The sequence below is a fragment of the Zosterops lateralis genome, assembly GCF_965231275.1.
Source record: "Zosterops lateralis genome assembly, chromosome: 38".
NCBI lineage: Eukaryota > Metazoa > Chordata > Aves > Passeriformes > Zosteropidae > Zosterops > Zosterops lateralis.
In genome coordinates this window covers 152370-178112 of record NC_139798.1, presented here as the reverse complement: position 1 = coordinate 178112, position 25743 = coordinate 152370, and the positions used below count along the sequence as shown (strand labels likewise).

The window sequence follows — 25743 nt, the reverse complement described above, 5'->3', positions numbered from 1 at the left end:
TTGTTTCTGATCTGCGCATGCGCAGACGCCATTTTGTGGCGTTTGTTTTGACCGGAAAAAATATGAAAATGAGGAAAAATGGGGAAAAGGGGAAAAAATGGAAGATAAATGGCGAAAAAATAAGGAAAAAAAAGGAAAAAAAAAATGAGGAAAAAATAAGGGGAAAATGGGGAAAAATGGGGGGATAATGGAGGAAAAAATGGGGAAAATGGGGGAAAATGGGGAATAAAAGGAGGGAAAATTGGGGATTTGGGGAAAAAATGGGGAAAAACAAAAGTAAAGGGGTAAAAAGGGGCAAAAAATGGGGAGAAAAAAGGGGAAAATAGAGGGAAAATGGGCAAAATGGGCAAAAATTAAGAGGAAAAATGGGGAATAAAAAAAAGGAAAAATGGGGGAAATGAGCAAAAAATTGAGGAAAAAAATGGGTTAAAAAAGAGAGGAAAAAATGGGAAATAAAAGGAGAAAAAGTTGGAGATTTAAAGGAAAAAATAAAAACGGAATTTGAAGAAAAAAATGGAACAAAATAAAACAAATGGGAATAAATGGAGAATAAAAGGCGGGAAAATTGGCCCCGCCCCCTCTGGGGCCGCCATTTTGTGCCTCTCCTGCGTTTTACCCTTAACAAAAATGGCGCCCGTCGCCTCCCTCACCCTCCCGCCGCCATTTTGTGCCGCATCATCTTATTGCCCTTAACCAAGATGGCGGCGCTCTGACCTCACATTTTCCCGCCATTTTATGGGCGGAGCTTCTTCCGGTTTCCAAAATGGCGCTGGCCAGCGTCCTCCGTTCGGAGCTGCCGGAATTCTCTAAATTGAATAAATTTAATAAATTTTCGCATAAAAATTATCCCGAAGAGGATTTTGAGGAGATTCCGGAGGTTTTAAGGGAAGTTTCGGGGCCTCCAAAGGTTTTGGCGGCGCCGCCTTTGGGGGTTCAGGTGGATCCGGAGGGGCCGGGATTGGAAATGGTTCATGGAACGACAACTTTGGCTTTTAAGGTAAAAAAAAAGGGGTTAAAATTATATTTTTTGGGGGTTTAAATGTGTTGGTTTGGTGGGTTTGGGTTTGTTGGATTTTGTGGTTGGGAGTTTGGGGGAGATTGAGGGAGAAAATGGGGATTTTATGGGGGAAATTTGAGAAAAATGGGGGAAAATTAAGGAAAAATGGGGAAAATTGAGAAAAAAATGGGGGAAAATTAAGAAAAAAATGGGGAAAAAATTAGGAAAAAATGGGGGAAAATTAAGATAAAATGGGGGGAAATTGGGGAAAAATGGGGAAAATTTTTGGAAAAAAAATAGGGATTTTAGAAGGAAAAAAATGGGGAAATTGAGATAAAATGGGGGGAATTGAGAAAAAAAATGGGAGGAAAATTGAGGAAAAAAATGGGGAAATTTTGAGGAAAAAATGGGGGAAAATTGAGGAAAAATGGGGAAAATTTGAGGGAAAAAATAGGGATAAATTTGAGAAAAAATGGAGGAAAATTGAGGAAAAATGGGGGGAAATTGAGGAAAATTGTGAAAAAATTGAGAAAAATGAGGGAAAATTGAGAAAAAATGTGGGGGAAAAGATTGAGAAAAAACAGGGGAAAATTGAGGAAAAAAATGGGGAAAATGGAGAAAAAATGGGGGAAAATTAATGGGGAAAATGAGGAAAAATTGAGGAATTTAAAGGAAAAAATGAGGAAAATTTGAAGAAAAAATGGAGGGAAATTGAGGGGAAAATGGGAAAAATTAGGGGGAAAAATTAAGAAAAAATAAGGGAAAATTTTGAAAAAAAAGGGAAAAAAAAGAGGAAAAATTGGAAAAGAATTTGAGAAAAAGTGGGGAAAAATGGGGAAAATTTTACAAAAAATGGGGGGAAATTAAAGAAAAATGGGGGGAAGTTTGAGAAAAAATGGGGGAAAAATTGAGAAAAAATAGGGGGAAAAATTAGGAAAAAATGGGGAAAATTTCAGAAAAAATGGGGGAAATTGAGGAAAAATAAGGAGAGAAATGGAGAAAAGATTGAGGAAAAATGTGGGGAAAATTGAGAAAAAATTGAAAAAATTGGGGGGAAATTGAGGGAAATGGGGGAAAAATTGAGAAAAATCAGAGAAAAAATTGGAAAAATTGGGGAAAATATTGAGAAAAAATGAGGAAAAATGGGGAAAATTTGAGGAAAATGGGGAAAATTAAGAAAAAATGAGGAAAAAATTTGAGAAAAAATGGAGGATAATTGAGAAAAAAATTGGTATTTTCATATAAAAAATGAAGGAAAAATTCATTAAAAATGGGAGTTTTAATATAAAAAATGCAGGAAACTTTTCTTTGAAAAAAAGGAGGAAAACGTGACAAAAAGTCAGGATTTGTGGAGAAAAAATTAGTGAAAAAATGGGAAAATTTCTTCCAAAAATGATTATTTTAGGGAAATATGAGGAGAAAATTAGGGAAAATATGTAAAAAATAAGCACAAAAGTCAATTTCGAATTAGAAAAATTCACCAAAAATTGACATTTTTCAAAAAAAAAACTAGGGAAAAATTCACATTAAAAAAGAGAGTTTTAATGGGGAAAAATGTGTAAAAAATTGGGGGGAAAAAAAGTCAATTTTGATATTAAAAAATGGGAAAAATCCATGAAAAATTAATCGAGAAATAATGGGGAAAAAATTGAGAAAAAATGGGGGGAAAAAAGGGAAAATATTTGAGGATAAAATGGGGAGAAATGAGAAAAAATAAGGGGAAATTTGAGAAAAAAATGAGGGAAAAATTGAGGAAAAAATGGGGGAAAATTAAGAAAAAAATGGGGGAAAATTGAGAAAAAAATGTGGATTTTCAGGGACAAAATAGTCAGAAAAGGGAAGAAATTTGAGAAAAAATGGGAAAAAGTGAGAGAAAAAGTGGAGAAAAACTTGAGAAAAAAATGGGGAAAATTGAGAAAAATATGAGAACAAAAATAGAGAAAAAATGGGAAAAAATTGAGAAAAATGAGGAAAAATTGAGAAAAAATGGGGAAAAAAATTGAGAAAAAATGGGGAAAAATTGTGCCAAAAATGGGGCAAAATTTTCACAAAATAATGGTGATGTTAATGTAAAAAAATGGGGAAAAATTGAGAAAACATGGGGAAATTGAGAAAAAATAGAGAAAAAATTTGAGGGAAAATTGAGAAAAAATGGGGGAAAATTGAGAAAAAAATGGAAAAAAATATAGGAAAAAAAAAAAGAGGAAAATTAGGTAAAAAATGGGGAAAATGGCGGAAAATTTCAGAAAAAATGGGGAAAAAATGTCGGAAAAATGGGGGAAAATGAAGGAAAATTGAGAAAAAAATGGGGGAAAATTGAGGAAAAAATGGCGAAAAATGGGGAAAAATTGAGAAAAAATGGGAAAAAAATTAGGGAAAAAATGGGGAAAAATTGAGAAAAAAATTGCGGAAAAATTGGGAAAAATTGATTAAAAATTGAGTAAAATTAATAAAAAATAGGGAAAATTTTGCAAAAAAAAAAAGAAGGCGATTTTAACCTAAAAAAACTGAAAAAAAATTTTAAAAATCCGAGAAAAATATGAGAAAAAAATTTAAAAATTTCACAAAAAATTCCTAATTTTAACCAAAAAAAAAAATTCACCAAAAATCTGATTTTCTCCCTTTTCAGACCCCGTTCGGCGTGACGGTCGCCGTCGACTCCCGCGCCACGGCCGGTTCCTACATCGCCTCCCAATCCGTGCGCAAAGTCCTGCCCATCAACTCCCGGATTTTGGGCACCATGGCCGGGGGAGCCGCCGACTGCAGCTTCTGGCAGCGCCTGGTGGCCCGACAGTGCCGGGTGCAGGAGCTCAGGAACAAGGAGCCCGTCTCGGTGGCCGCCGCCTCCAAGCTGCTGGCCAACCTGGTCTACCAGTACAAGGGGGCGGGGCTCAGCCTGGGCACCATGGTCTGCGGATGGGACAAGAGGGGGCCAGGTAAGGGGGTCGAAAATAGGATTTTTTGGAAAAAAATTGGGATTTTTTGGACCAAAAATGGGGTTTTTTTGCCCAAAATTGGGTCCTCATGACTCCTAATAAGGTTCTGAGCCGTTAGAGACCTTAGTCATGCAAAAAAACTTGGTAGCCACATCATGACTTTTGGTAGCCACACCCCAAAATCCGCTTTTAATGGCTCCAAATTCCCTTCTAATGACTCCAGACTGATTCCCAATGCCTAAAAGTCACTAGCCAAGCAAAAAGATTTGGTAGCCACATCATGACTTTTGGTAGCCACACCCAAAAGTTGACCTTTAACAGCCTCAAATTCGCTCCTGACAAGCCCAGACTGATTCCCCATGGTTCAATCTCACTATTCATGCAAAAAAACTTGGTAGCCACATTGCCAAGTTTGGTAGCCACACCCCAAAATTGGGTTTTAATGGGTCAAAATTGGGTTTTAATGACCAAAAATTGGGTCCTCATGACTCCTAATGAGGTTCTGAGCCGTTAGAGACCTTAGTCATGCAAAAAAACTTGGTAGTCACATCATGACTTTTGGTAGCCACAGCCCCAAAATCACCTTTAACATGCCCGAATTTGCTCCTAATGATCCCAGATTGATTCCTGACACCTTAGGCTCACGACCCACGCAAAAAAACTTGGTAGCCACATTGTCGAGTTTGGTAGCCACACCCTAAAAATCACCCAGAAAAGCCTCAGATTCACTCCTGACATGCACAGATTGATTCCTGATGCTTCAAAGACACTATTCATGCAAAAAAACATGGTAGCCACATCGCCGAGTTTGGTAGCCACACCCCAAAATTCCCTTTATTCGACCTCAAATCGGCTCCTAATGACCCCAAATCCGCTCCTGACGAGCCAAACCATTTAGCCACGCCCCCAAGGCCGGTAGCCACGCCCCCAAGGCCCTGGTGGCCCCGACAGTGCCGAGTGCAGGAGCTCAGGAACAAGGAGCCCGTCTCGGTGGCCGCCGCCTCCAAGCTGCTGGCCAACCTGGTCTACCAGTACAAGGGGGCGGGGCTCAGCCTGGGCACCATGGTCTGCGGATGGGACAAGAGGGGGCCAGGTAATTTTAGTAGCCACGTCGAAAATTTGGTAGCCACGCGAAAAAATTGCGGTTTTTTGGCTCAAAACTGAGGAATTTTGGGTCAAAATTGGGTCTTAATGGCCCAAAATTGGGTCCTGATGGCCACAGATTCATTTCTGACCCCTTAAAGTTGGTAGCCACGCAAAAAAATTTGGTAGCCACATCATGACTTTTGGTAGCCACAGCCAAAATTTGACCTTTAACAGCCTCAAATTCACTTCTAATGACTCCAGAGTGATTCCCAATGGCAAAAAGACACTAATCGTGCAAAAAAACTTGGTAGCCACATCGCCAAGTTTGGTAGCCACACCCCAAAATTGGGTTTTAATGGGTCAAAAATTGGGTTTTAATGATCAAAAATTGGGTCCTCATGACTCTAAATGGGGTTCTGAACCATTAGAGACACTAATCATGCAAAAATATTTGGTAGCCACATCGTGACTTTTGGTAGCCACACCCAAAATTTGGGGTTTTTTTGGGTTTTAATGGCCCAAAATTGGGTCCTCATGACTTTAAATTGGTTTCTGAGCCATTAGAGACCCCAGCCGTGCAAAAATTTTTGGTAGCCACATCATGACTTTTGGTAGCCACACCCAAAATTCGCGGTTTTTGGCCCAAAATTGGGTCCTCATTACTCCTAATAAGGCTCTGAGCCGTTAGAGACACTAGCCATACAAAAATATTTGGTAGCCACAACACCAAATTTGGTAGCCACAGCCAAAATTTGGCCTTTAACAGCCTCAAATTCACTTCTAATGACTCCGGAGTGACTCCCAATGCCTAAAAGTCACTAACCAAGCAAAAAAATTTGGTAGCCACATCATGACTTTTGGTAGCCACACCCAAAATTTGACCTTTAACGGCCTCAAATTCACTCCTGACATGCCCAGATTGGTTCCACATGTTTCAAAGTCACTATCCATGCAAAAAAAACTTGGTAGCCACACCCTGAAATTTGGTAGCCACACCCAAAACTAACTAGCCACCCCATTTTCCAGGCCTGTACTACGTGGACAACGACGGTCAACGCGTCCCCGGCGACGCCTTCGCCGTGGGCTCGGGTTCCTCCTACGCCTACGGGGTCCTGGACCGGGGGCTCCGCGGTGGCCACGTGGCCACCGAGGGCCAGGCCCAGGCCTTGGCCAGGAGGGCCATTTACCAGGCGGCCCGAAGAGACGCCTACTCGGGGGGCACCGTCAGGGTCTTCCAGGTGGGGGAAAACGGGTGGAGGGAGGTGTCCTGGGATAACGTCTTGGAGCTTCAGAAGGAGTTTGAGGAGTGAAAAAAAATTTGGGGTGAAAATGCAAAGTTTCGGGAAAAAAACGCGAAAATTCGGGGAAAAAATGTGAATTTTTGGCGAAAAAACGGAGAATTTCCGTCAATAAATGTGGATTTTATGGGAATTTTTTTGTATTTTTTTGTGATTTTTTTTGAGAATTTATAAAGGTCAAAAGTAGCAAAATTTGGGGCATTTTAGGTTGGAAATTTGGGAAGAAAATTTAGAAAAAAAAGTGGAATTTTGGGTGAAAAAACCGCGAATTTTTGGCCAATTTTCATCAATAAATGTGGAATTTATTGAGAGAAAAAAATTTGGGGAAAATATATGAAATTTTGGGAAAAAAAACGCGAAGATTTTACAAAAAAATGTGAATTTTTCATGAATTTTTCGTGAATTTTTCGTGAATTTTTGGTGAATTTTTCGCGAATTTTCGACGAATTTTTCGCGAATTTTCGTTGAGTTTCTGACAATAAAGATGGAATTTATGTGGATTTTTTTGATGGTTTTTTTGTGATTTTTGGGGGGTTTTTTAAGGGGTTGAAAGGAGCAAAATTTGGGGATTTTGGGTTGGAAAAAATTCAAGATTTTTTGGGTGAAAAATGAGGGATTTTGGGCGAAAAACGTGCAAAATTTTTGGCGAATTTTCAGTGGATTTTTCTGTCAATAAATGTGGAATTTATGTGGATATTTTTGTGGATTTTTTTGGTGTTTTTTGGGTCTTTTCTTTATGAGATTAAAGAGAATTTTTTTAGGCTTTTAGGTTTGAAATTTGGGAAAAAAATTTCGAGATTTTTTTGGGTGAAAAATGAGGGATTTTGGGGCAAAAAAATCGTGGCTTTTTTGAGGGAATTTTTTGTGGAATTTTTAGGGAATTTTTGTGAAATTTTTGCCGAATTTTTGTGAATTTTTAGGGATTTTTTGTGGGATTTTTCCTGAGATTTAGAAGGAATTTTTGGGGGGTTTTCAGGTCAGAAATTTTGGAAAAAAATTGTGATTTTTTGGGGTAAAACCCAGGGATTTTGGGCCGTTTCCCAGGTGGGGGGACACGGCTGGAGGGAGGTCCTGGGATAACGTCTTGGAGCTTCAGAAAGAGTTTGAGGAGTGAAAAAAAATTTGGGGTGAAAATTTGGGGTTTTGGGCAAAAATTCGGGGGAAAAATGGGATTTTTTGGGGGAAAAAATGTGAATTTTTCACGAATTTTTGGTGAATTTTCGGTGAATAAAGGTGGAATTTATGTGGATTTTTTTTTGGTGTTTTTTGGGTCTTTTTTGAGTTTAAAGAGGAAATTTTGGGGGGTTTTGGGTTGGAAATTTTGGGAAAAAAATTTGGGAGTTTTGGGAAAAAAGACACAAAATTTTGGGTGAAAAAACCGTGAATTTTTGATGAATTTTCAGCGGATTTTCCGTCAATAAATGTGGAATTTATGTGGATTTTTTGGGGATTTTTTGTGGCCTTTTTTTGAGTTTTGATGAGCTGGAAAAGGAGCAGAATTGGAGGATTTGGGGCTGGAAATTTTGGGAAAAAATTGGGGTTTTTTGGGTGAAAAATGAGGGATTTTGGGCGAAAAAAGCGGAAATTTTTTGGCGAATTTTCGGCGGATTTTCCGTCAATAAAAGTGGAATTTGTGTGGATTTTTTGGGGATTTTTTAGGGTTTTTTTTTGAGTTTTGATGAGGTTGAAAAGGAGCAAAATTGGAGGTTTTTAGGTTGGAAATTTTGGAAAAAAATTTGGGATTTTTTGGGTGAAAAATACGGAATTTTGGGGCAAAAAAACCCACGAAATTTCGGCGTATTTCCGTCAATAAATGTGGAATTTTTGTGGATTTTTTTGTGGAAAAAAATTGTGATTTTTTGGGTTTTTAAGTTGGAAATTTGGGACCATAAAATTGTGATTTTTTGGGGAAAAAAAGTGAACTTTTCGCGAATTTTCGGCGGATTTTCGGTGGATTTTTCTGTCAATAAATGTGGAATTTTTGCGGATTTTTTTGGTGTTTTTTTCATGGGGTTCAAATGGGATTTTGGGAGTTTTTAGGTTGAAGATTGGAGGAAAAAATTGGGGATTTTTTGGGCGAAAAAATGTGAATTTTTCGCGAATTTTCGGTGAATTTTTCACAAATTTTTCGCGAATTTTCGGTGGAATTTATGTCAATAAAAATGGAATTTACGTGGAATTTTTTTGTGGGTTTTTTTGTGATTTTTTTGGGTTTTTTTTTTTTTAAGGGGTTGAAAGGGGCAAAATTTGGGGATTTTGGGTTGGAAAATCTGGGAAAAACAATCAGGATTTTTGGGAAAAAACCGCGAAATTTTTGGGGCAAAAAAAAGACGCGAATTTTTGGCGGATTTTTGTCAATAAATGTGGAAATTTTTGTGGAATTTTTGGGGATTTTTTGGGGGTTTTTTTGAGGGTTTTTAGGTGAGGTTGGAGTTGAATTTTTGGAGGTTTTTAGGCTGGGAATTGGAGGAAAAAAAATGGGATTTTTTGGGTGAAAAAAAGCAACATTTTGGGCAAAAAAATGTGATTTTTTTGGTGCACGCCCACCAGAGGCTCTGAGCCAATCAGAGCGCTACCTGAGCTGTCAATCACACCCTACCAACCAACAGATGTGCGTTATGACCTGTCAATCATTCCCTTAGCCCCACCCACCATCATTTATTTTTGTGACACTTTCAAATAAACTTTGAGCAGAATTTGGAGCTTTTTTTGGGGAAAAATTTAAATAATTTTAGGCGGATTTGAACCAGAGCTGTCAATCATATCCTCGACAACCAATCAAAGGACTGAAATGGAAGCAGTGGGCGGAGCCAGGGGGGATTTTAATGAGCTGGGATGACGTCACGGGGGGCGGTGGACGGAGCCGGGGGTATTTTAATGAGCTGTGGTGACGTCACGGGGGCGGGGGGCGGAGCTGGCGCAGGGCCCAGCGCTTTTGGGCCGATTCCTGCCGGATTTGGCCAAACTCCAGCGCCAGCTGCCGGAACTCCGGGCCCAGAGCCCTGAGGGAGGAAAGCTCCGCCCCCAAGATGGCCGCCTCCGCCTCGGCCGCGCGGAGACGCTCCGAAAGACCCGCCCTAAAAGGGAAAAGGGGGCGGGGTTATGTAAATGAGGGGGGGAGTTATGGTAATGAGTCAAGCCTTGAAATGGAGAAAGGGGCGTGGCTTAGCCAATGGGGGTGGGGTTATGGTAATGAGGGCGGGGTTACGGTAATGAGGGCAGGCCCTGCCCTAAAAGGGGAAAAGGGGCGGGGCTTAGCCAAGGGGGCGGGGTTATGGTAATGAGGGGAGGCGCCGGTCCAAGCGCCCCGCCCTTAAATGGGAAGAGGGGGCGGGGTTACGTAAATGAGGGTGGACACGGCTCCCAGAGCCCCACCTTGAATGGGGAAAGGGGGCGGGGTTATGTAAATGAGGGTAGACACAGCTACAATAGCCACGCCCTGGAACTGGAAAAGGGGCGGGGCTTAGCCCAAAGGGCGGGGTTATGGTAATGAGGGGAGGCGCTGGTCCAAGAGCCCCACCCTTAACTGGGAAAAGGGGGCGGGGTTATGTAAATGAGGGTAGGTGCTGCTCTGAGAGCCCTGCTCTGAAATGGGGAAAGGGGCAGGGCTTAGCAAAGGGGGCGGGGTTATGTAAATTAGGGTAGACACGGCTCTGAAAGGCACCGCCCTAAAAGGGAAAAGGGGCGGAGCTTAGCAAAGGGGGCGGGGTTATAGTAACGAGGGGCGGGGGTATGGTAATGAGGGAAGGGACCACTCTGAGAGCCCTGCCTTAAAATGGGAAAAGGGGCAGGGCTTAGCCAAAGAGGGCGGGGTTATGGTAATGAGGGCAGGCACCACTCTGAGAGCTCCACCCTGAAATGGGGGAAAGGGGCGGGGCTTGGCAAAAAGGCGCGGGGCTTAGCCAAGTGGGGCGGGGTTATGGTAATGAGGGGAGGCGCCGGTCCAAGAGCCCCGCCCTTAAATGGGAAAAAGGGGGCGGGGTTATGTAAATGAGGGTGGGCGCTGCTGCCAGAGCCCCACCTTGAATGGGGGAAAGGGGCGGAGCTTAGCAAAAGGGGCGGGGTTATGTAAATGAGGGCAGACACGGCTCTGAAAGGCTCGCCCTGAAATGGGGAAATGGGCGGGGCTTAGCGAAGGGGGCGGGGTTATGGTAATGAGGGGCAGGGTTATGGCAATAAGAGCTGGCGCTGCTCGGAGAGCCCAGCCCTAAATGGGAAAGGGGCGGGGTTATGTAAATGAGGGCAGGAGCTGCTTTGAGAGCCCCACCCTGGAAATAAAAAAAGAAAAGGGGCGGGGTTTAGCAAGAGGGGGCGGGGTTATGGTAATGAGGGGCGGGGTTACTGTGGTTCCATTTTCTTATGCTAATGGTGGGCGGGGCTCTGCTAATGAGAGACAGGGTTAGGCTAACAAAAAATAATAACATAATTAATAAGATAAAGAACAATTACCTAATTTATAAGAGAAAAAAATTTAGGTGCCATTATGCTAATGAGGGGCGGGACTTAATTGTATTTTACTAATTGGGAGTGTAGCACAAAATGGTGCGGGGCTATGCAAATGAGCTGGAGAAGTTTAATTATTCTAATGAGGAGTGTGGGCGTGGCTCTGGTAATGAGGGGCAGTAATTGTCTTATGCTAATGAGGGGGCGTGGTTATGCTAATGAGGGTGATGCCATTGATATCCTAATGAGGGGGCGTGTCCTCTCACCTGATTCGCCGATGGGCCTCGACGGTGGGGGCGGGGTAAGTGTCCAACAGCACCCGCAGCTCCTCCAGCCTGAGGAATGAATATTCATGAGGGGTAATGAGGGGGCGGGGCCTGGGGAGGGGACTGGGGGGGACTGGGTTATACTGGGAGGGACTGGGAGGGACTGGGAGGGACTGGGAGGGAACTGGGAGGGAACTGGGAGGGGACTGGGAGGGAACTGGGAGGGACTGGGAGGAACTGGGGGGGACTGGGAGGGAACTGGGAGGGGACTGGGAGGAACTGGGGGGGACTGGGAGAGAACTGGGAGGGGACTGGGAGGGAACTGGAGGGAATTGGGAGGGAACTGGGAGGGAACTGGGAGGAGACTGGGAGGGACTGGGAGGGAACTGGGAGGAGACTGGGAGGGACTGGGAGGGACTGGGATAAACTGGGAGGGACTGGGGGGGACTGGGAGGGACTGGGAGGGACTGGGATAAACTGGGAGGGACTGGGGGGGACTGGGAGGGACTGGGAGGGAACTGGGAGGGAACTGGGAGGGAACTGGGAGGGGACTGGGAGGGACTGGGAGGGACTGGGAGGGACTGGGAGGGACTGGGATAAACTGGGAGGGACTGGGGGGGAACTGGGAGGGAACTGGGAGGGAACTGGAGGGAATTGGGAGGGAACTGGGAGGGACTGGGAGGGAACACAGCCATATGTAGATTATATGCAAATGATATGCAAATGAGCCCCTCCTCACCTGCTCTTGAGCAGGACGGCCCCGCCCTTGGCCAGCAGGTACCGGCCCCGCCCCCCGTCCAGGTGAGCCTGGAGAGCCCCCAGGGCGTGGCCTCGGCACAGCAGGGACACACAGCGGGACAGCACCTGGGGACCAGTATGGACCAGTATAAACCAGTGTGGATCATTGTAAACCAGTATAAACCAGTATGGACCAGTATGGACCAGTGTGGACCAGTGTGGACCAGTGTGGACCAGTGTGGACCAGTATGGACCAGTATGGACCAGTATAAACCAGTGTGGACCAGTGTGGACCAGTGTGGACCAGTGTGGACCAGTATAAACCAGTATAAACCAGTATAAACCAGTGTGGATCATTGTAAACCAGTATGGACCAGTATGGACCAGTGTGGACCAGTATGGACCAGTATAAACCAGTATCAAAAACAAATTTTGGCTCTAATTTTTCCCAATTTTTGACCCTTTTCAAGCCCCAAAATCCCCCAAAAATTCCCCAAAAAATTCCCAAAAAATTCCCAAAAATTCCCAAAAATTCCCCAAACCCCCTCCCAGTATAAACCAGTATAAACCAGTCCCAAACCAGTATAAACCAGTATCAAACCCCAACTTTAACTCCGATTTTTACCGATTTTTCCCCATTTTTGACCCTTTTAATGCCCAAAAATCCCCCCAAAAATTCCCAAAAAATTCCCAAAAAATCCCAAAAATTCCCCAAACCCCCTCCCAGTATAAACCAGTATAAACCAGTATAAACCAGTATAAACCACTATCAAACCCCAACTTTAACACCGATTTTTAACGATTTTTCCGATTTTTTGACCCTTTTAACGCCCAAAAATCACCCAAAAAATTCCCAAAAAATTCCAAAAAAATTCCCAAAAATTCCCAAAATTTCCCCAAACCCCCTCCCAGTATAAACCAGTATAAACCAGTATAAACCAGTATAAACCAGTATCAAACTCCAACTTTAACTGTGATTTTTACCGATTTTTCCGATTTTTTGACCCTTTTAATGCCCAAAAATCGCCCCAAAAAATTCCAAAAAAATTCCGAAAAATTCCCCAAACCCCCTCCCAGTAAAAACCAGTCCCAAACCAGTATAAACCAGTATAAACCAGCATAAACCAGTATCAAACTCCAACTTTAACTCTGATTTTTACCGATTTTTCCCCATTTTTGACCCTTTTAGTGCCCAAAAATCACCCAAAAAATTCTCAAAAAATTCCAAAAAAATTCCCAAAAATTCCCAAAATTTCCCCAAACCCCCTCCCAGTATAAACCAGTCCCAAACCAGTCTAAACCAGTATAAACCAGTAGCAAATCCCAACTTTAACAATGACTTTTACCGATTTTTCCCCATTTTTGACCCTTTTAATGCCCAAAAATCGCCCCAAAAAATCCCAAAAAATTCCAAAAAAATTCCAAAAAATTCCAAAAAAATTCCAAAAAATTCCCCAAACCCCCTCCCAGTAAAAACCAGTCCCAAACCAGTATAAACCAGTCCCAAACCAGTCTAAACCAGTATAAACCAGTAGCAAATCCCAACTTTAACAATGATTTTTACCGATTTTTCCCCATTTTTGACCCTCTTAATGCCCAAAAATCGCCCAAAAAATTCCCAAAAAAATCCCAAAAATTCCCCAAGCCCCCTCCCAGTATAAACCAGTATAAACCAGTATAAACCAGTATAAACCAGTCCAAACCTGTGGGTATTTCCAGCCCATCCTCTCCAGCTCCTCCCTCAGCAGCCGCTCCCGGAGCCGCTCCCGGAGCAGCCGGAGCCTCTCGGCCTCCAACAAAACCCCCAATTTTTGGGGATTTTTGGGTTGATTTTGGGGGATTTTGGGATTTTGGGAATTTTTGGGAGGATTTTGGGGATTTTTGGGAGGATTTTGGGGGGTTTTTGGGGGTCCCAGGAGGAAATCCAGGATCTGGTTCCGTCGTTCCCGGAGGCGCCGCTCGAGCTCCGGGATGAGCCCAGGGAGGGGTTTTGGGGGCTGAAAATAAAAATATTTTTGGGGAATTTGGGGGATTTTGGGGGATTTTGGGGAAATTGGGGGAATTTGGGGATTTTGGGGGAAGTTTGGGGGAAATTTGGGGGGTTTTGGGGGGAAAAAAGGGATTTTTTTGGAGAAAAAATAAGGATTTTTGGGGTGAATTTTGGGGAATTTTGGGGTGAATTTTGGGGAATTTTGGGGTGATTTTTGGGGTGAATTTTGTGTATTTTGAGGTGAATTTTGGGGTGAATTTTGGGGTGAATTTTGGGGAATTTTGGGGTGAATTTTGGGGAATTTTGGGGTGAATTTTGTGTATTTTGTGCTGAATTTTTGGGTGAATTTGGTGTGTTTTGATGTGAATTTTGGAGTGAATTTTGGGGCGAATTTGGTGTATTTTGGGGTGAATTTTGTGTATTTTGAGGTGAATTTTGGGGTGAATTTTGGGGCGAATTTGGTGAATTTTGAGGTGAATTTTGTGAGTTTTGAGGTGAGTTTTGGGGTGAATTTTGGGGTGAATTTTGTGTATTTTGGAACAAATTTGGTTTATTTTGGGGTGAATTTAGGGGTGAATTTTGGGGCAAATTTTGTGTATTTTGGAGTGAATTTTGTGCTGAATTTTGTGCTGAATTTTGGGGCAAATTTTGTGAATTTTGGGGTGAATTTCGTGTATTTTGAGGTGAATTTTGAGGTGAATTTTCTGAATTTTGGGGTGAATTTTGTGCTGAATTTTGGGGCAAATTTTGTGAATTTTGGGGTGAATTTCGTGTATTTTGAGGTGAATTTTGAGGTGAATTTGCTGAATTTTGGGGTGAATTTTGTGCTGAATTTTGGGGCGAATTTTGTGAATTTTGGGATGAATTTTGAGGTGAATTTGGTGAATTTTGTGGTGAATTTGGGGATTAATTTTGTGTATTTTGGAGTGAATTTTAGGGTGAAATTTGGGGCAAATTTGGTTATTTTTGGGGTGAATTTTAAGGTGAATTTTGTGAAATTTGGGGCAAATTTTTGGATTTTTGTGCTGAATTTTGTGCTGAATTTTGGGGTGAATTTCGTGACTTTTGAGGTGAATTTTGAGGTGAATTTTGGGGTGAATTTGGTGTATTTTGAGGTGAATTTTGGGGCGAATTTTGTGTATTTTGGGTTGAATTTTGGGGTGAATTTGGTTATTTTTGGAGTGAATTTTGGGTGAATTTTGGAGCGAATTTTCGGGTAAATTTTGGGGCAAATTTGGTGAATTTTGGGATGATTTTGGGGCTGAATTTGGTGTGAATTTGGGGTGAATTTTGTGAATTTGGGGTGAATTTTGGGATTTTTGTGGTGAATTTTGTGGTGAATTTTGGGGTGAATTTTGGTGTATTTTGGGATGAATTTTGGGGTGAATTTCGGGCGAATTTGGTGTATTTTGGGGTGAATTTTGGTGAATTTTGGGGTGAATTTTGTGGTGAATTTCGGGATTAATTTTGTGTATTTTGGAGTCAATTTTGGGACAAATTTTGGGACAAATTTTGTGAATTTTGGGGTGAATTTTGGGGTGTATTTTGGGGTGAATTTGGTGTATTTTGGGGTGAATTTGGTGTATTTGGGGCTGACCTGGGGGGGCGGCAGCAGCTGGGAGATCTCGGGGGGTCCCCGGCGCAGCTGGGCCCAGCTCAGCTCCTGCTCCAGGCCACGAACAACCTGACAAAAAATTGCATTTTTTTTTTTGATTTTTGGGATTTTTTTGGGAATTTTTGGTGGGGGTTGTCAAAGGGAATTTTTGGGAATTTTTTCGGATTTTTTACGGGGATTTTGAGGGATTTTTGGGGAATTTTTGGGAATTTTCGAGGGAATTTTGAGGAAATTTTTGGGAATTTTTGAGGGAATTTTGGGGAATTTTTTGGAGATTCTTGGGGAATTTTTTGGGGCTTGTCGAAGGGAATTTTTGGGAATTCTTTTGGATTATTTTACAGGAATTTTGAGGGATTTTTGGGGAATTTTTGGGAATTTTCGAGGGAATTTTGGGGGAATTTTGGGGAGTTTTTCAGGAAATTTTTGAGGGAATTTTGGGGAATTTTTTGGAGATTTTTGGGGATTTTTTTTGGGGGGTTGTCAAGGGGAATTTTTGGGAATTTTTTGGGATTTTTTTAGGGGAATTTTGAGGGAATTTTGGGGATTTTTTGAGGAAATTTGAGGAATTTTTGAGTGAATTTTGGTGAATTTTTGGGGGGATTTTTAGAGGAATTTTGGGGAAATTTAGGGGGAATTTTGGTGAATTTTTGGGAAATTTTGGGGAATTTTTTGGGGAGTTTTGAGGTGATTTTTGAGGGAATTTTGGGGAAATTTTTGGGATTTTTTTTACAGGAATTTTGAGAGATTTTGGGGGAGTTTGGAGGGAATTTTGGGGAAATTTTGGGGAATTTTTTGGGAATTTTTGATGGAATTTTGAGGATTTTTTGTGGGAATTTTTGAGGGAATTTTGGGTATCTTTTTGGGAAATTTTGTGGGAATTTTTTGCAGGGATTTTTGAGGGATTTTTGGTGACTTCTGGTGCAAATTTTGAGGAAATATGTGGGAATTTTTAAGGGGATTTTGGGGATTTTTTGAGGAAATTTGGGGAATTTTTGAGTGAATTTTGGTGAATTTTTGGGGGAATTTTGGGGGAATTTTTTTGGGAATTTTTGGAGAAATTTGGGGGAATTTTGGTGAATTTTTGAGAAATTTGGGGGAATTTTTTGGGAATTTTTTGGGAATTTTTGAGGGAATTTTGGGGAATTTTTGAGGGAATTTTTTTGGGGAGTTTTGGAGGGAATTTTGAGGGAATTTTTTTCAGGTTTTTTTACGGGAATTTTGAGAGATTTGGGGGAATTTTGGGGAAATTTTTGGGAAAATTTGTGGGGAGTTTTTGGGGGAATTTTGGGGAAATTTTGAGGGAATTTTGGGGAGTTTTTGTGGTAATTTTGGGGTGATTTTGAGGGAATTTTGGGGCAGTTTTGGGATAATTTTGTGGCAGTTTTGGGGCAATTTTGGGTGAATTTGGGGTGATTTTTGGGGAATTTTTGGTGCGGTTTTGGGCTGATTTTGAGGGAATTTTTGGGTGATTTTATGGGAATTTTTTCATTAATTTTGGGGTGATTTTTGGGATAATTTTGGGGTGATTTTGGGATGATTTTGAGGGAATTTTTGGGAGAATTTTATGGGAATTTTGGGGTGATTTTGGGGGAATTTTGGGGTAATTTTGGGGTGATTTTGGGGCAGCTCTGGGGGAAATTTCGGGTGAATTTTAAGGGAATTTAGAGATGATTTTGGGGTGATTTTGGGGGAATTTTTGGGATAATTTTGGGATGATTTTGAGGGATTTTTGGGGGGAATTTTTGGGAGAATTTCAGGGCAGTTTTGGGATAATTTTGGGGCGAATTTTGAGGAAATTTTGGGTGATTTTGGGGCGAATTTTGAGGGAATTTTTGGGTGAATTTTGGGGCGATTTTGAGGGAATTTTGGGGGAATTTTTGGCTGATTTTTTGGGAATTTTTGCATGATTTTTTTGGGAATTTTTTCGATAATTTTGGGGCGATTTTGGGGCTGATTTTGAGGTAATTTTGGGATAATTTTGGGCTGATTTTCAGGGAATTTTTTGGAGAATTTTGGGGTAATTTTGGGGTGATTTTGGGATAATTTTGGGGCAATTTTGGGGCTAATTTTGGGCTGATTTTGAGGCAGTTTTGGGATAATTTTGGGTGAATTTTGGGGCGAGTTTGGGATAATTTTGGGTGATTTTTTGGGAATTTTTTCATTAATTTTGGGATAATTTTGGGGCGATTTTGGGCTGATTTTCAGGGAATTTTTGTGACAGTTTTGGGCTAATTTTGGGCTAATTTTGGGCTGATTTTGGGGTAATTTTGGGGTGATTTTGAGCCCACCTGAGGCTGCAGGTCCCGTGGGTCCCTGATCAGCTCCCCCAGGAGGCCCCGGAGCAGCTCCAGGTGCAGCCACAGCCCCCGGGCCCTGCCCAGGCCCGTCTCTGCCTGGGGAAAAACCAGCAAAAATATTCATTTTCCTCAATTTTTACCATCAAAATCATTTTTCCCCAAATTCCCCCATTTTCCTGGATTTTTACCATCAAAATCCCCATTTTTTTCCCAAAATTTTCTTGAATTTTTACCCTCAAAATCCCCATTTTTTCCCAAAATTTTCCTGGATTTTCCCATCAAAACCCTCATTTTTTTCCCCAAATTCTCCAAAATTTTCCTGAATTTTTACCCTCAAAATCACCATCTTTTTCCCAAAATTTTCCTGGATTTTTCCATCAAAATTCCAATTTTTTTTCCCAAAATTCCCGCAAATTTTCCAGGATTTTTGGGGGATTTTCCCCTAAATTTTGGGGGGTTTTTATTCCTAAATTTTGGGTGATTTCTCCCCAAATTTTTGGTGATTTCACCCCAAATTTTGGTGGATTTTTCCCCAGTTTTTGGGGGTTTTTTTCTCTAATTTTTGGGCGATTTCTCCCCAAATTTTGGTGGATTTTTCCCTAAATTTTGGGGTTTTTTTTCCCTAAATCTTGGTGTGTTTTTTCTCTAAATTTTGGTGTGTTTTTTCCCTTAATTTTGGTGTGTTTTTCCCTAAATTTTGGTGGTTTTTTCCCTAAATTTTTGGGAGATTTCACCCCAAAATTTGGACAATTTCACCTCAAATTTTGGGCGACTTCAGTCCAAATTTTGGGCGATTTTTCCCCAAAATTTGGGGGTTTTTTCCCTAAATTTTGGTGGATTTTTCCCTAAATTTTGGTGGATTTTTCCCTAAATTTTGGTGTGTTTTTCCCTAAATTTTGGTGTGTTTTTCCCCAGTTTTTGGGTAATTTCACCCCAAATTTTGGGCAATTTTTCCCTAAATTTTGGGCAATATCTCCCCAATTTTCTGGCTGATTTCACCCCAAATTTTGGGCGATTTCACCTTCAATTTAGGGTTATTTTTCCCTAATTTTTGAGGTGTTTTTCCCCATATTTTGGGCAATTTCTCCCAAAAATTTTGGGTTATTTCACCCCAAATTTTTAGCGATTTCACCTTAAATTTTTAGGAATTTCACCTTAAATTTTGGGCAATTTCTCTCCAAATTTTGGGTGATTTCTCCCAAATTTTGGGCCATTTCACCTTAAATTTTGAACGATTTCACCTTGAATTTTGGCTGATTTCACCCCAAATTTTAGGGGTTTTTTTCCCCTAATTTTTCCCCAGTTTTTGGTGTGTTTTTCCCTAAATTTTGGTGTGTTTTTCCCTAAATTTTGGTGTGTTTTTCCCTAAATTTTGGTGTGTTTTTTCCCTAAATTTTGGTGTGTTTTTCCCTAAATTTTGGTGTGTTTTTTCCCTAAATTTTGGTGGATTTTTCCCTAATTTTGGAGGTTTTTTCCCTAAATTTTGGACAATTTCTCCCCAATTTTTGATCAATTTCACCCCAAATTTTAAGCGATTTCACCCTAAATTTTTGGCGATTTCACCCCAAATTTTGGTGGATTTTTCCCCAGTTTTTGGTGTATTTTCCCCAGTTTTTGGTGGGTTTTCCCCTAAATTTTGGATGGTTTCTCCCTAAATTTTGGTGGATTTTTCCCCAAATTTTGGGCAATTTCTCACCAAATTTTGGGAGATTTTTCACTAAATTCTGGGCAATTTCAACCCAATTTTTAGGGGATTTTTCCCTAATTTTTGGGCGATTTTCCCCTGAATTCTGGGCAATTTCACCCCAATTTTTAGGAGATTTTTCCCTAAATTTTGGGCGATTTCTCCCCCAATTTTGGGCGATTTCACTTTAAATTTTGGGTGATTTCACCTTAAATTTTGGTGTATTTTTCCCTAATTTTTGGGCAATTTCTCCCCAAATTTAGGGTGATTTCACCCCAATTTCTGGGCGATTTCACCCCAAATTTTGGTGGATTTTTCCCAAGTTTTTGGTGTATTTTTCCCCAGTTTTTGGTGTGTTTTTCCCCAGTTTTTGGTGTGTTTATTCCCCAGTTTTTGGTGTGTTTATTCCCCAGTTTTTGGTGTGTTTATTCCCCAGTTTTTGGTGTGTTTATTCCCCAGTTTTTGGTGTGTTTATTCCCCAGTTTTTGGTGTGTTTATTCCCCAGTTTTTGGTGTGTTTATTCCCCAGTTTTTGGTGTGTTTATTCCCCAGTTTTTGGTGTGTTTATTCCCCAGTTTTTGGTGTGTTTATTCCCCAGTTTTTGGTGTATTTCTCCCCAGTTTTTGGTGTGTTTATTCCCCAGTTTTTGGTGTGTTTATTCCCCAGTTTTTGGTGTATTTTTCCCCAGTTTTTGGTGTGTTTATTCCCCAGTTTTTGGTGTGTTTATTCCCCAGTTTTTGGTGTGTTTATTCCCCAGTTTTTGGTGTGTTTATTCCCCAGTTTTTGGTGTGTTTATTCCCCAGTTTTTGGTGTGTTTATTCCCCAGTTTTTGGTGTGTTTTTCCCCAGTTTTTGGTGTGTTTATTCCCCAGTTTTTGGTGTGTTTATTCCCCAGTTTTTGGTGTATTTTTCCCCAGTTTTTGGTGTGTTTATTCCCCAGTTTTTGGTGTATTTTCCCCTAAATTTTGGTGTATTTTTCCCCAGTTTTTGGTGTATTTTTCCCCAGTTTTTGGTGTGTTTTTCCCCAGTTTTTGGTGTGTTTATTCCCCAGTTTTTGGTGTGTTTATTCCCAGTTTTTGGTCTGTTTTCCCCCAGTTTTTGGTGGATTTTTCCCCAGTTTTTGGTGTATTTTTCCCCAGTTTTTGGTGTATTTTTCCCCAGTTTTTGGTGTATTTTTCCCCAGTTTTTGGTGTGTTTCCCTGACCTGCTGTAGGTCCCTGTGCAGGGCGGGGCTGGTCCCCCCCAGCCCCAGGAGCCCCCCCAGGGCCCGGAGCAGCCGGGACAGACCAGGATGAGCCTCCAGATCATCAGGAGTGGCTGAGCTTGGCAGGATTTCACCTGGAAATTTGAAAAAAAAAGGAAATAAAATTATTAAAAAATATTTTGGAGGGTTCGATTTATTTATTTATTTATTTCTAATATTTTTTTTTCTTTCATTTTTAATTTTTTTAAAAGTATTTCTTAATGTTATTTAAAATTTTGAAATTTTTTTTAATATTATTTTTTAATTTTTTTTGTATTATTTCTTAAAGTTTTTATATTATTTTTTTAATTTTTTATATTAATTTTTAAATCTCTAATGTTATTTTTTTTAATGTTTTATATTGCTTTCTCATTTTTTAATATTTGATTTAATTTTGTATTTTAAAAGTTTTTTATTTTTCAATATTATTTTTTATTTTTTTATATTATTTTAAAATGGTTTAGATTATTTTTAATTGATTGCATTATTTTTAATTGTTTATTTTTAAATGTTTAGATTATTCTTTAAATTGCTACATTATTTAATTTTTTTATATTTCCTATTTCTTAATATTACTTTATAATTTTTATATTATTTTATAATCTTTATATTATTTTATAATCTTTATATTATTTTATAATCTTTATATTATTTAATTTTTCTATAATTTTTTAATATTTTTAATCATTCATATTATTTAAAATTTTTGATATTTTATTTTAAAAAATTTATATTATTGTTTAAAATTCTTTACGTTTTTCAAAATTTTTAATATCGTTTTTTAATTTTTTTGTATTTTTTGATTTTTTACGTATTTTTAAATTCTCTAAATGATTCTATGTCATTTTTTTAATTTTAAAATTTTTATGTTATTTTTAGATTTTTTAATATCACTTTAAATTTTATGTGTAATTTTTTATATTTTTTGTGGTTTTTTAAGTTTTTATATTATTTTTAAAATCTTATACTATTTTTAGAAATTTCTATATATTTTTAAACTTTCTATATTATTTTAAAGTTTTTATATTATTTTTAATCTTTTTATATTTTTAAATTGCTTTGCAATTTTTTAATATTTTTTATATTTTAAAAAATTTTGAATTTTTTTTAAATTATATTTTAGTTTAATTTTTATTTTATTTTATTTTTACTTTATTTTTAGGTTTTTTATATATTTTTTTTTTTAATTTTAAATTATTTTGGGGGAATTTCTCACCTGGCGGCAGCTCCGAGGCCATCGGGGGCTGAATTTGGGCTAAAAATCCCAAAAAAAGACAAAAATTCAACTTGAAAATCCCAAAATTCCATCAGGAAACCCCAAAATAAACAGAAAATCCCAAAATTTCCCTCAGAAAATCCCAAAATAAACAGAAAATCCCAAAATTTCCCTCAGAAAATCCCAAAATAAACAGAAAATCCCAAAATTCCCCTCAGGGAAATCCCAAAATAAACAGAAAATCCCAAAATTCCCCTCAGAAAATCCCAAAATAAACAGAAAATCCCAAAATTCCCCTCAGAAAATCCCAAAATAAACAGAAAATCCCAAAATTCCCCTCAGAAAATCCCAAAATAAACAGAAAATCCCAAAATTCCCCTCAGGAACCCCAAAAATAAACAGAAAATCCCAAAATAAACAGAAAATCCCAAAATTCCCCTCAGAAAATCCCAAAATAAACTGAAACTCCCAAAATTCCCCTCAGGAACCCCAAAAATAAACAGAAAATCCCAAAATAAACAGAAAATCCCAAAATTCCCCTCAGAAAATCCCAAAATAAGCAGAAAATCCCAAAATTCCCCTCAGGAAACCCCAAAATTAAAACAAGAAAAACCCAAAATCCCCTCAAGGACCCTAAAAAAACCCTTAAGGACCCTAAAAAACCCTCAGGGATCCTAAAAAAAACCTCAAAAAAACCATAAACCCCTCAAGGATCCTAAAAAACCCCTCAAGGACCTTAAAAAAACCCCTCAATTACCTAAAAAAACCCTCAAGGATCCCCCAAATTTCCCCTCAGGACCCCAAAAACCCCTCAAGAACCCTAAAAAAAACCCTCAAAGACCCTAAAAAATTCCTCAAGGATCCTAAAAAACCCTCAAGGATCCTAAAAAAACCTTCAAAAACCGCATAAACCCCCCAAAGATGCCCAAATTTCCCTTCAGGACCCCAAATCCCCCTCAGGGAGCCCCCAACTCCCGGCGCTCCCTAAGAACCTCCCCGAGCTCCTCCAAAACAGCGAATTTAACCCCAAAAACCCCAAAGAAATCCTAAAAAAATCCTTCGAGGAGGTTCCGGGAGCCCTTTGGAGCCTTTCCCGGTTTATTTCCATCATTCCCGGCCCCGTTTTTCCCGAATTTTTCCCCAAAATTCCGCCCCCGGCAGCCGCGTCCCCTCACGGGCTTCCCGCCGAGCCGCGCCTGGCCCCGCCCCCCGCGCCGCGTTAGCCAATGGGAGCGCGGGGCGGGAACAGCGCCGGCCAATCAGAGCGCGGAAAAGCGGCGGGGAGGGGCTGTGATGATTGACAGCGCTTTTGACCAATAGGAGAACGGAAATGTGCAAAAAGCGACCAATGAGAAGTGGGGGCGGGACCAAGATGTCTCCCAGTAACTCCCAGTTCATCCCAGTAACTCCCAGTATGGCCCAGTCCCCTCCCAGTAACTCCCAGTTCATCCCAGTCCCTCCCAGTTCAAACCAGTAACTCCCCAGTATAAACCAGTACAGCCCAGTGACCTCCCAGTCCCTCCCAGTAACTCCCAGTTCCCCCCAGTGCCGCAGCCCAAAAGCTCCCAGTATAAACCAGTGCGGAGAGGAGGGGACTGGGATAAACTGCGACGGACTGGGATGGACTGGGATGAACTGGGAGGGACTGGAAGTTACTGGGAGGGAATTTCGAGGGTCACTGGGCCAAACTGGGCCAAACTGGGCGGAACTGGGAGTGGGCGGAGCCTTCAAACCGCGGGTGGGGACCACCAGGAACGGCTTTAACGCGCCTCTTAAAGGGGCAACGCCTTCTTAAAACGTCAACGCCTTCTTAAAGCGGCAATGGCGCCTTGAAAGGGCAATGGCGCCTTAAAGCGGCAATGGCGCCTTAAAAGGGCAACGCACTTTGGTGGGGCCACCGAGTTCTTAAAAGGGCAACGCCGCTTTAAACGTCATCAAGGCCACGCCCCTTTAAGCCCCGCCCATTTCTGGCTTTAATTAGCGAGGCCACGCCCCCTCGGGTTTTAATTAGAGGCACGAGGGAGGGAAAATAATTAAATAAATATAAAATAAAATAACAATGTGCGGCAGCGGCGCCAAAAATTCCTTTTTTTTTTTTTTTTTGTCTAAAAATATTCCCCAAAAAAATTGGTTTTAAAATCGTCTTTACTCCCCCAAAAAAACCCCCAAAAATTCCCAAAAAAAAACCCCAAAAAATTCTGCCCAAAAACCCCCAAAAATTCCCCCAAAAAAACCCCAAAAATCCCCCCCCAAAAAAACCAAAAAAAAAAAAGTTTTAAAGAAAAAAAAAATTAAATAAAAAATTAAAAAACTCCTTTACCCTCCCCCCTTTTTTCTTTCCCTAAAAAAATAATTATTTTTTTTAAATTTTTTTTGTGATGACGTCACCGGCCGAGTCAGCTGACCGGGGGGGTGGGGGAGGGGCTGACCACATCCTGCCCCTCCCCCACCCCCCTTAAAAAATCCCCAAAAAAATCCCCAAAAAAATCCCAAAAATCCCAAAAAAATCCCCCAAAAATCCCAATTTTTTTAGGGTCCATTTTTGCTCCAAAAAACCCCAAAAAATTCAATTTTTTCCCCAAAAAAACCCCAAAAAAATCCGGTTTTTTTTCCCCCTCCTCCCCCAAACTCCTCCCATTTTTCCCTCAATTCCCTCCCAGTTTTATTTTGGGAATTTTTTCCATTTTTTTTTGGGATTTTTTTCCTCCCCAAAGCGGCTCCGAAGATGCTCCCGGGGCTCCTGATTTTTTGGGGGCTCCTTTCCCCCCCCGCCGCCGCCCAGCCCCGATTTTCACCCGAGGTGAGACCCCAGAACCCCAAAAACCCCAAAAATCCCAAAAATCCCAAAATTCCGGGGGGTTTAACCCAAAAAATACCGAAAATTTGGGGGTTTTTACTTAAAAAATAGAGAAAATTTGGGGGTTTTAAGTTAAAAATGAGCAAATTTTGGGGGGTTTGGGGTGAAAATAAATTGAATTTTGGGAGTTTAAAGAAAAATAAAGCGGATTTTTGGGGGTTTTGACCCAAAAATGATCAAAATTTGGGGGTTTGGGTGGAAATAAATTGAATTTTTTGGGGGGTTTGGGGTGAAAATAAATCGAATTTTGGGGTTTGGGGTGAAAATAAATCGGATTTTTGGGGGTTAAATAAAAAAAAAAGAGGATTTTGGGGGTTTTATTTCTCCTAAAAAAACGAAAAGAGGAAAAAGTCCCGAATTTTGGAGGTTTTAACCCCAAAACCACCAAAATTCGGAAATTTTAACCCAAAAAATCCCAATTTCCGTCGGTTTTAACCCAAAAATACCCAAATTCCGGCGGTTTTGCCCCAAAAAAACTCAAAATTTGGATATTTTAACCCAAAAACCCCCAAAATTCGCAGATTTGACCCCAAAAAATCCCAAATTTTGGGGGGTTTGTCCCAAAAACCCCCAAAATCTGGAGGTTTTACCCCAAAAATTTCCAAATTTTGGAGTTTTAACCCAAAAAGTCCCAATTTCTGGCGATTTTACCCCAAAATCCGAAATTTTTACCCCCCAAAACCCCCAAAATTCGGAGATTTGACCCCAAAAACTTCCAAAATTCGGAGATTTTAACCCAAAAAATCCGAAATTCCGGCGGTTTTACCCCAAAATCCGAATTTTTTTAACCCAAAAACTTCCAAATTTTGGAGATTTTGACCCAAAAATCCCAAATTTTGGCGGTTTTACCCCAAAAAACCCCAAAATCTGGAGATTTTAACCCAAAAAATCCCAAATTCCGGCGGCTTTTTCCGGCTTTTGGGGTGAAAACTCCAAATTTTGGGTCAAAATCCCCAAATTTCCTCTCGGGACCCCCAAATTTCGGCCCAAATCCCCCAATTTTGGGTTAAAATACCCAAATTTCGCCCTGGGAGCCCCAAAAATTGGGTGGAAATTCCCCAATTTTGGGTCTAAACCCC

The 25743-nt window shown here is 40.4% G+C and overlaps 3 protein-coding genes across 3 annotated transcripts in view; 2 read left to right on the top strand and 1 right to left on the bottom strand.

The window, feature by feature from the left end:
• The first annotated feature begins 721 nt into the window (after nucleotides 1-721).
• Nucleotides 722-6378, top strand: PSMB5 (proteasome 20S subunit beta 5). Its single transcript, XM_083882192.1, has 3 exons — nucleotides 722-997; nucleotides 3627-3933; nucleotides 6046-6378. Exons 1-3 carry the CDS (start codon nucleotides 764-766, stop codon nucleotides 6327-6329), a joined length of 825 nt encoding a protein of 274 aa, XP_083738318.1. The 5' UTR covers nucleotides 722-763; the 3' UTR covers nucleotides 6330-6378.
• A 2832-nt stretch (nucleotides 6379-9210) lies between these two features.
• Nucleotides 9211-22722, bottom strand: HAUS4 (HAUS augmin like complex subunit 4; the record flags this gene model as incomplete). Its single annotated transcript, XM_083882170.1, has 9 exons — nucleotides 22532-22722; nucleotides 21808-22451; nucleotides 20553-20686; nucleotides 17658-17762; nucleotides 15352-15438; nucleotides 13468-13761; nucleotides 11766-11890; nucleotides 11027-11095; nucleotides 9211-9394 (listed from the first exon to the last, which is right to left on the bottom strand). Exons 2-9 carry the CDS (start codon nucleotides 21827-21829, stop codon nucleotides 9211-9213), a joined length of 1020 nt encoding a protein of 339 aa, XP_083738296.1. The 5' UTR covers nucleotides 21830-22451; nucleotides 22532-22722.
• Nucleotides 22723-24532: 1810 nt separating this feature from the next.
• MMP14 (matrix metallopeptidase 14) overlaps nucleotides 24533-25743 on the top strand; it is a gene marked incomplete at both ends in the record, with an annotated part of 29446 nt that continues 28235 nt past the window's right edge. Inside the window, one exon of the mRNA XM_083882169.1 lies at nucleotides 24533-24607. Within this exon, the coding sequence (XP_083738295.1) occupies nucleotides 24533-24607 (75 nt within the window). The remainder of the gene's footprint in view (nucleotides 24608-25743) is intronic.

What these genes read in the sequence shown, in the direction of transcription:
- PSMB5 (XM_083882192.1), top strand. Translation starts at nt 764, where the DNA reads ATGGCGCTGGCCAGCGTCCTCCGTTCGGAGCTGCCGGAATTCTCTAAA. An exon ending in CGACAACTTTGGCTTTTAAG is followed by an intron (nt 998 to 3,626) that starts GTAAAAAAAAAG and finishes CTCCCTTTTCAG; the next exon opens with ACCCCGTTCGGCGTGACGGT. An exon ending in ATGGGACAAGAGGGGGCCAG is followed by an intron (nt 3,934 to 6,045) that starts GTAAGGGGGTCG and finishes CCCATTTTCCAG; the next exon opens with GCCTGTACTACGTGGACAAC.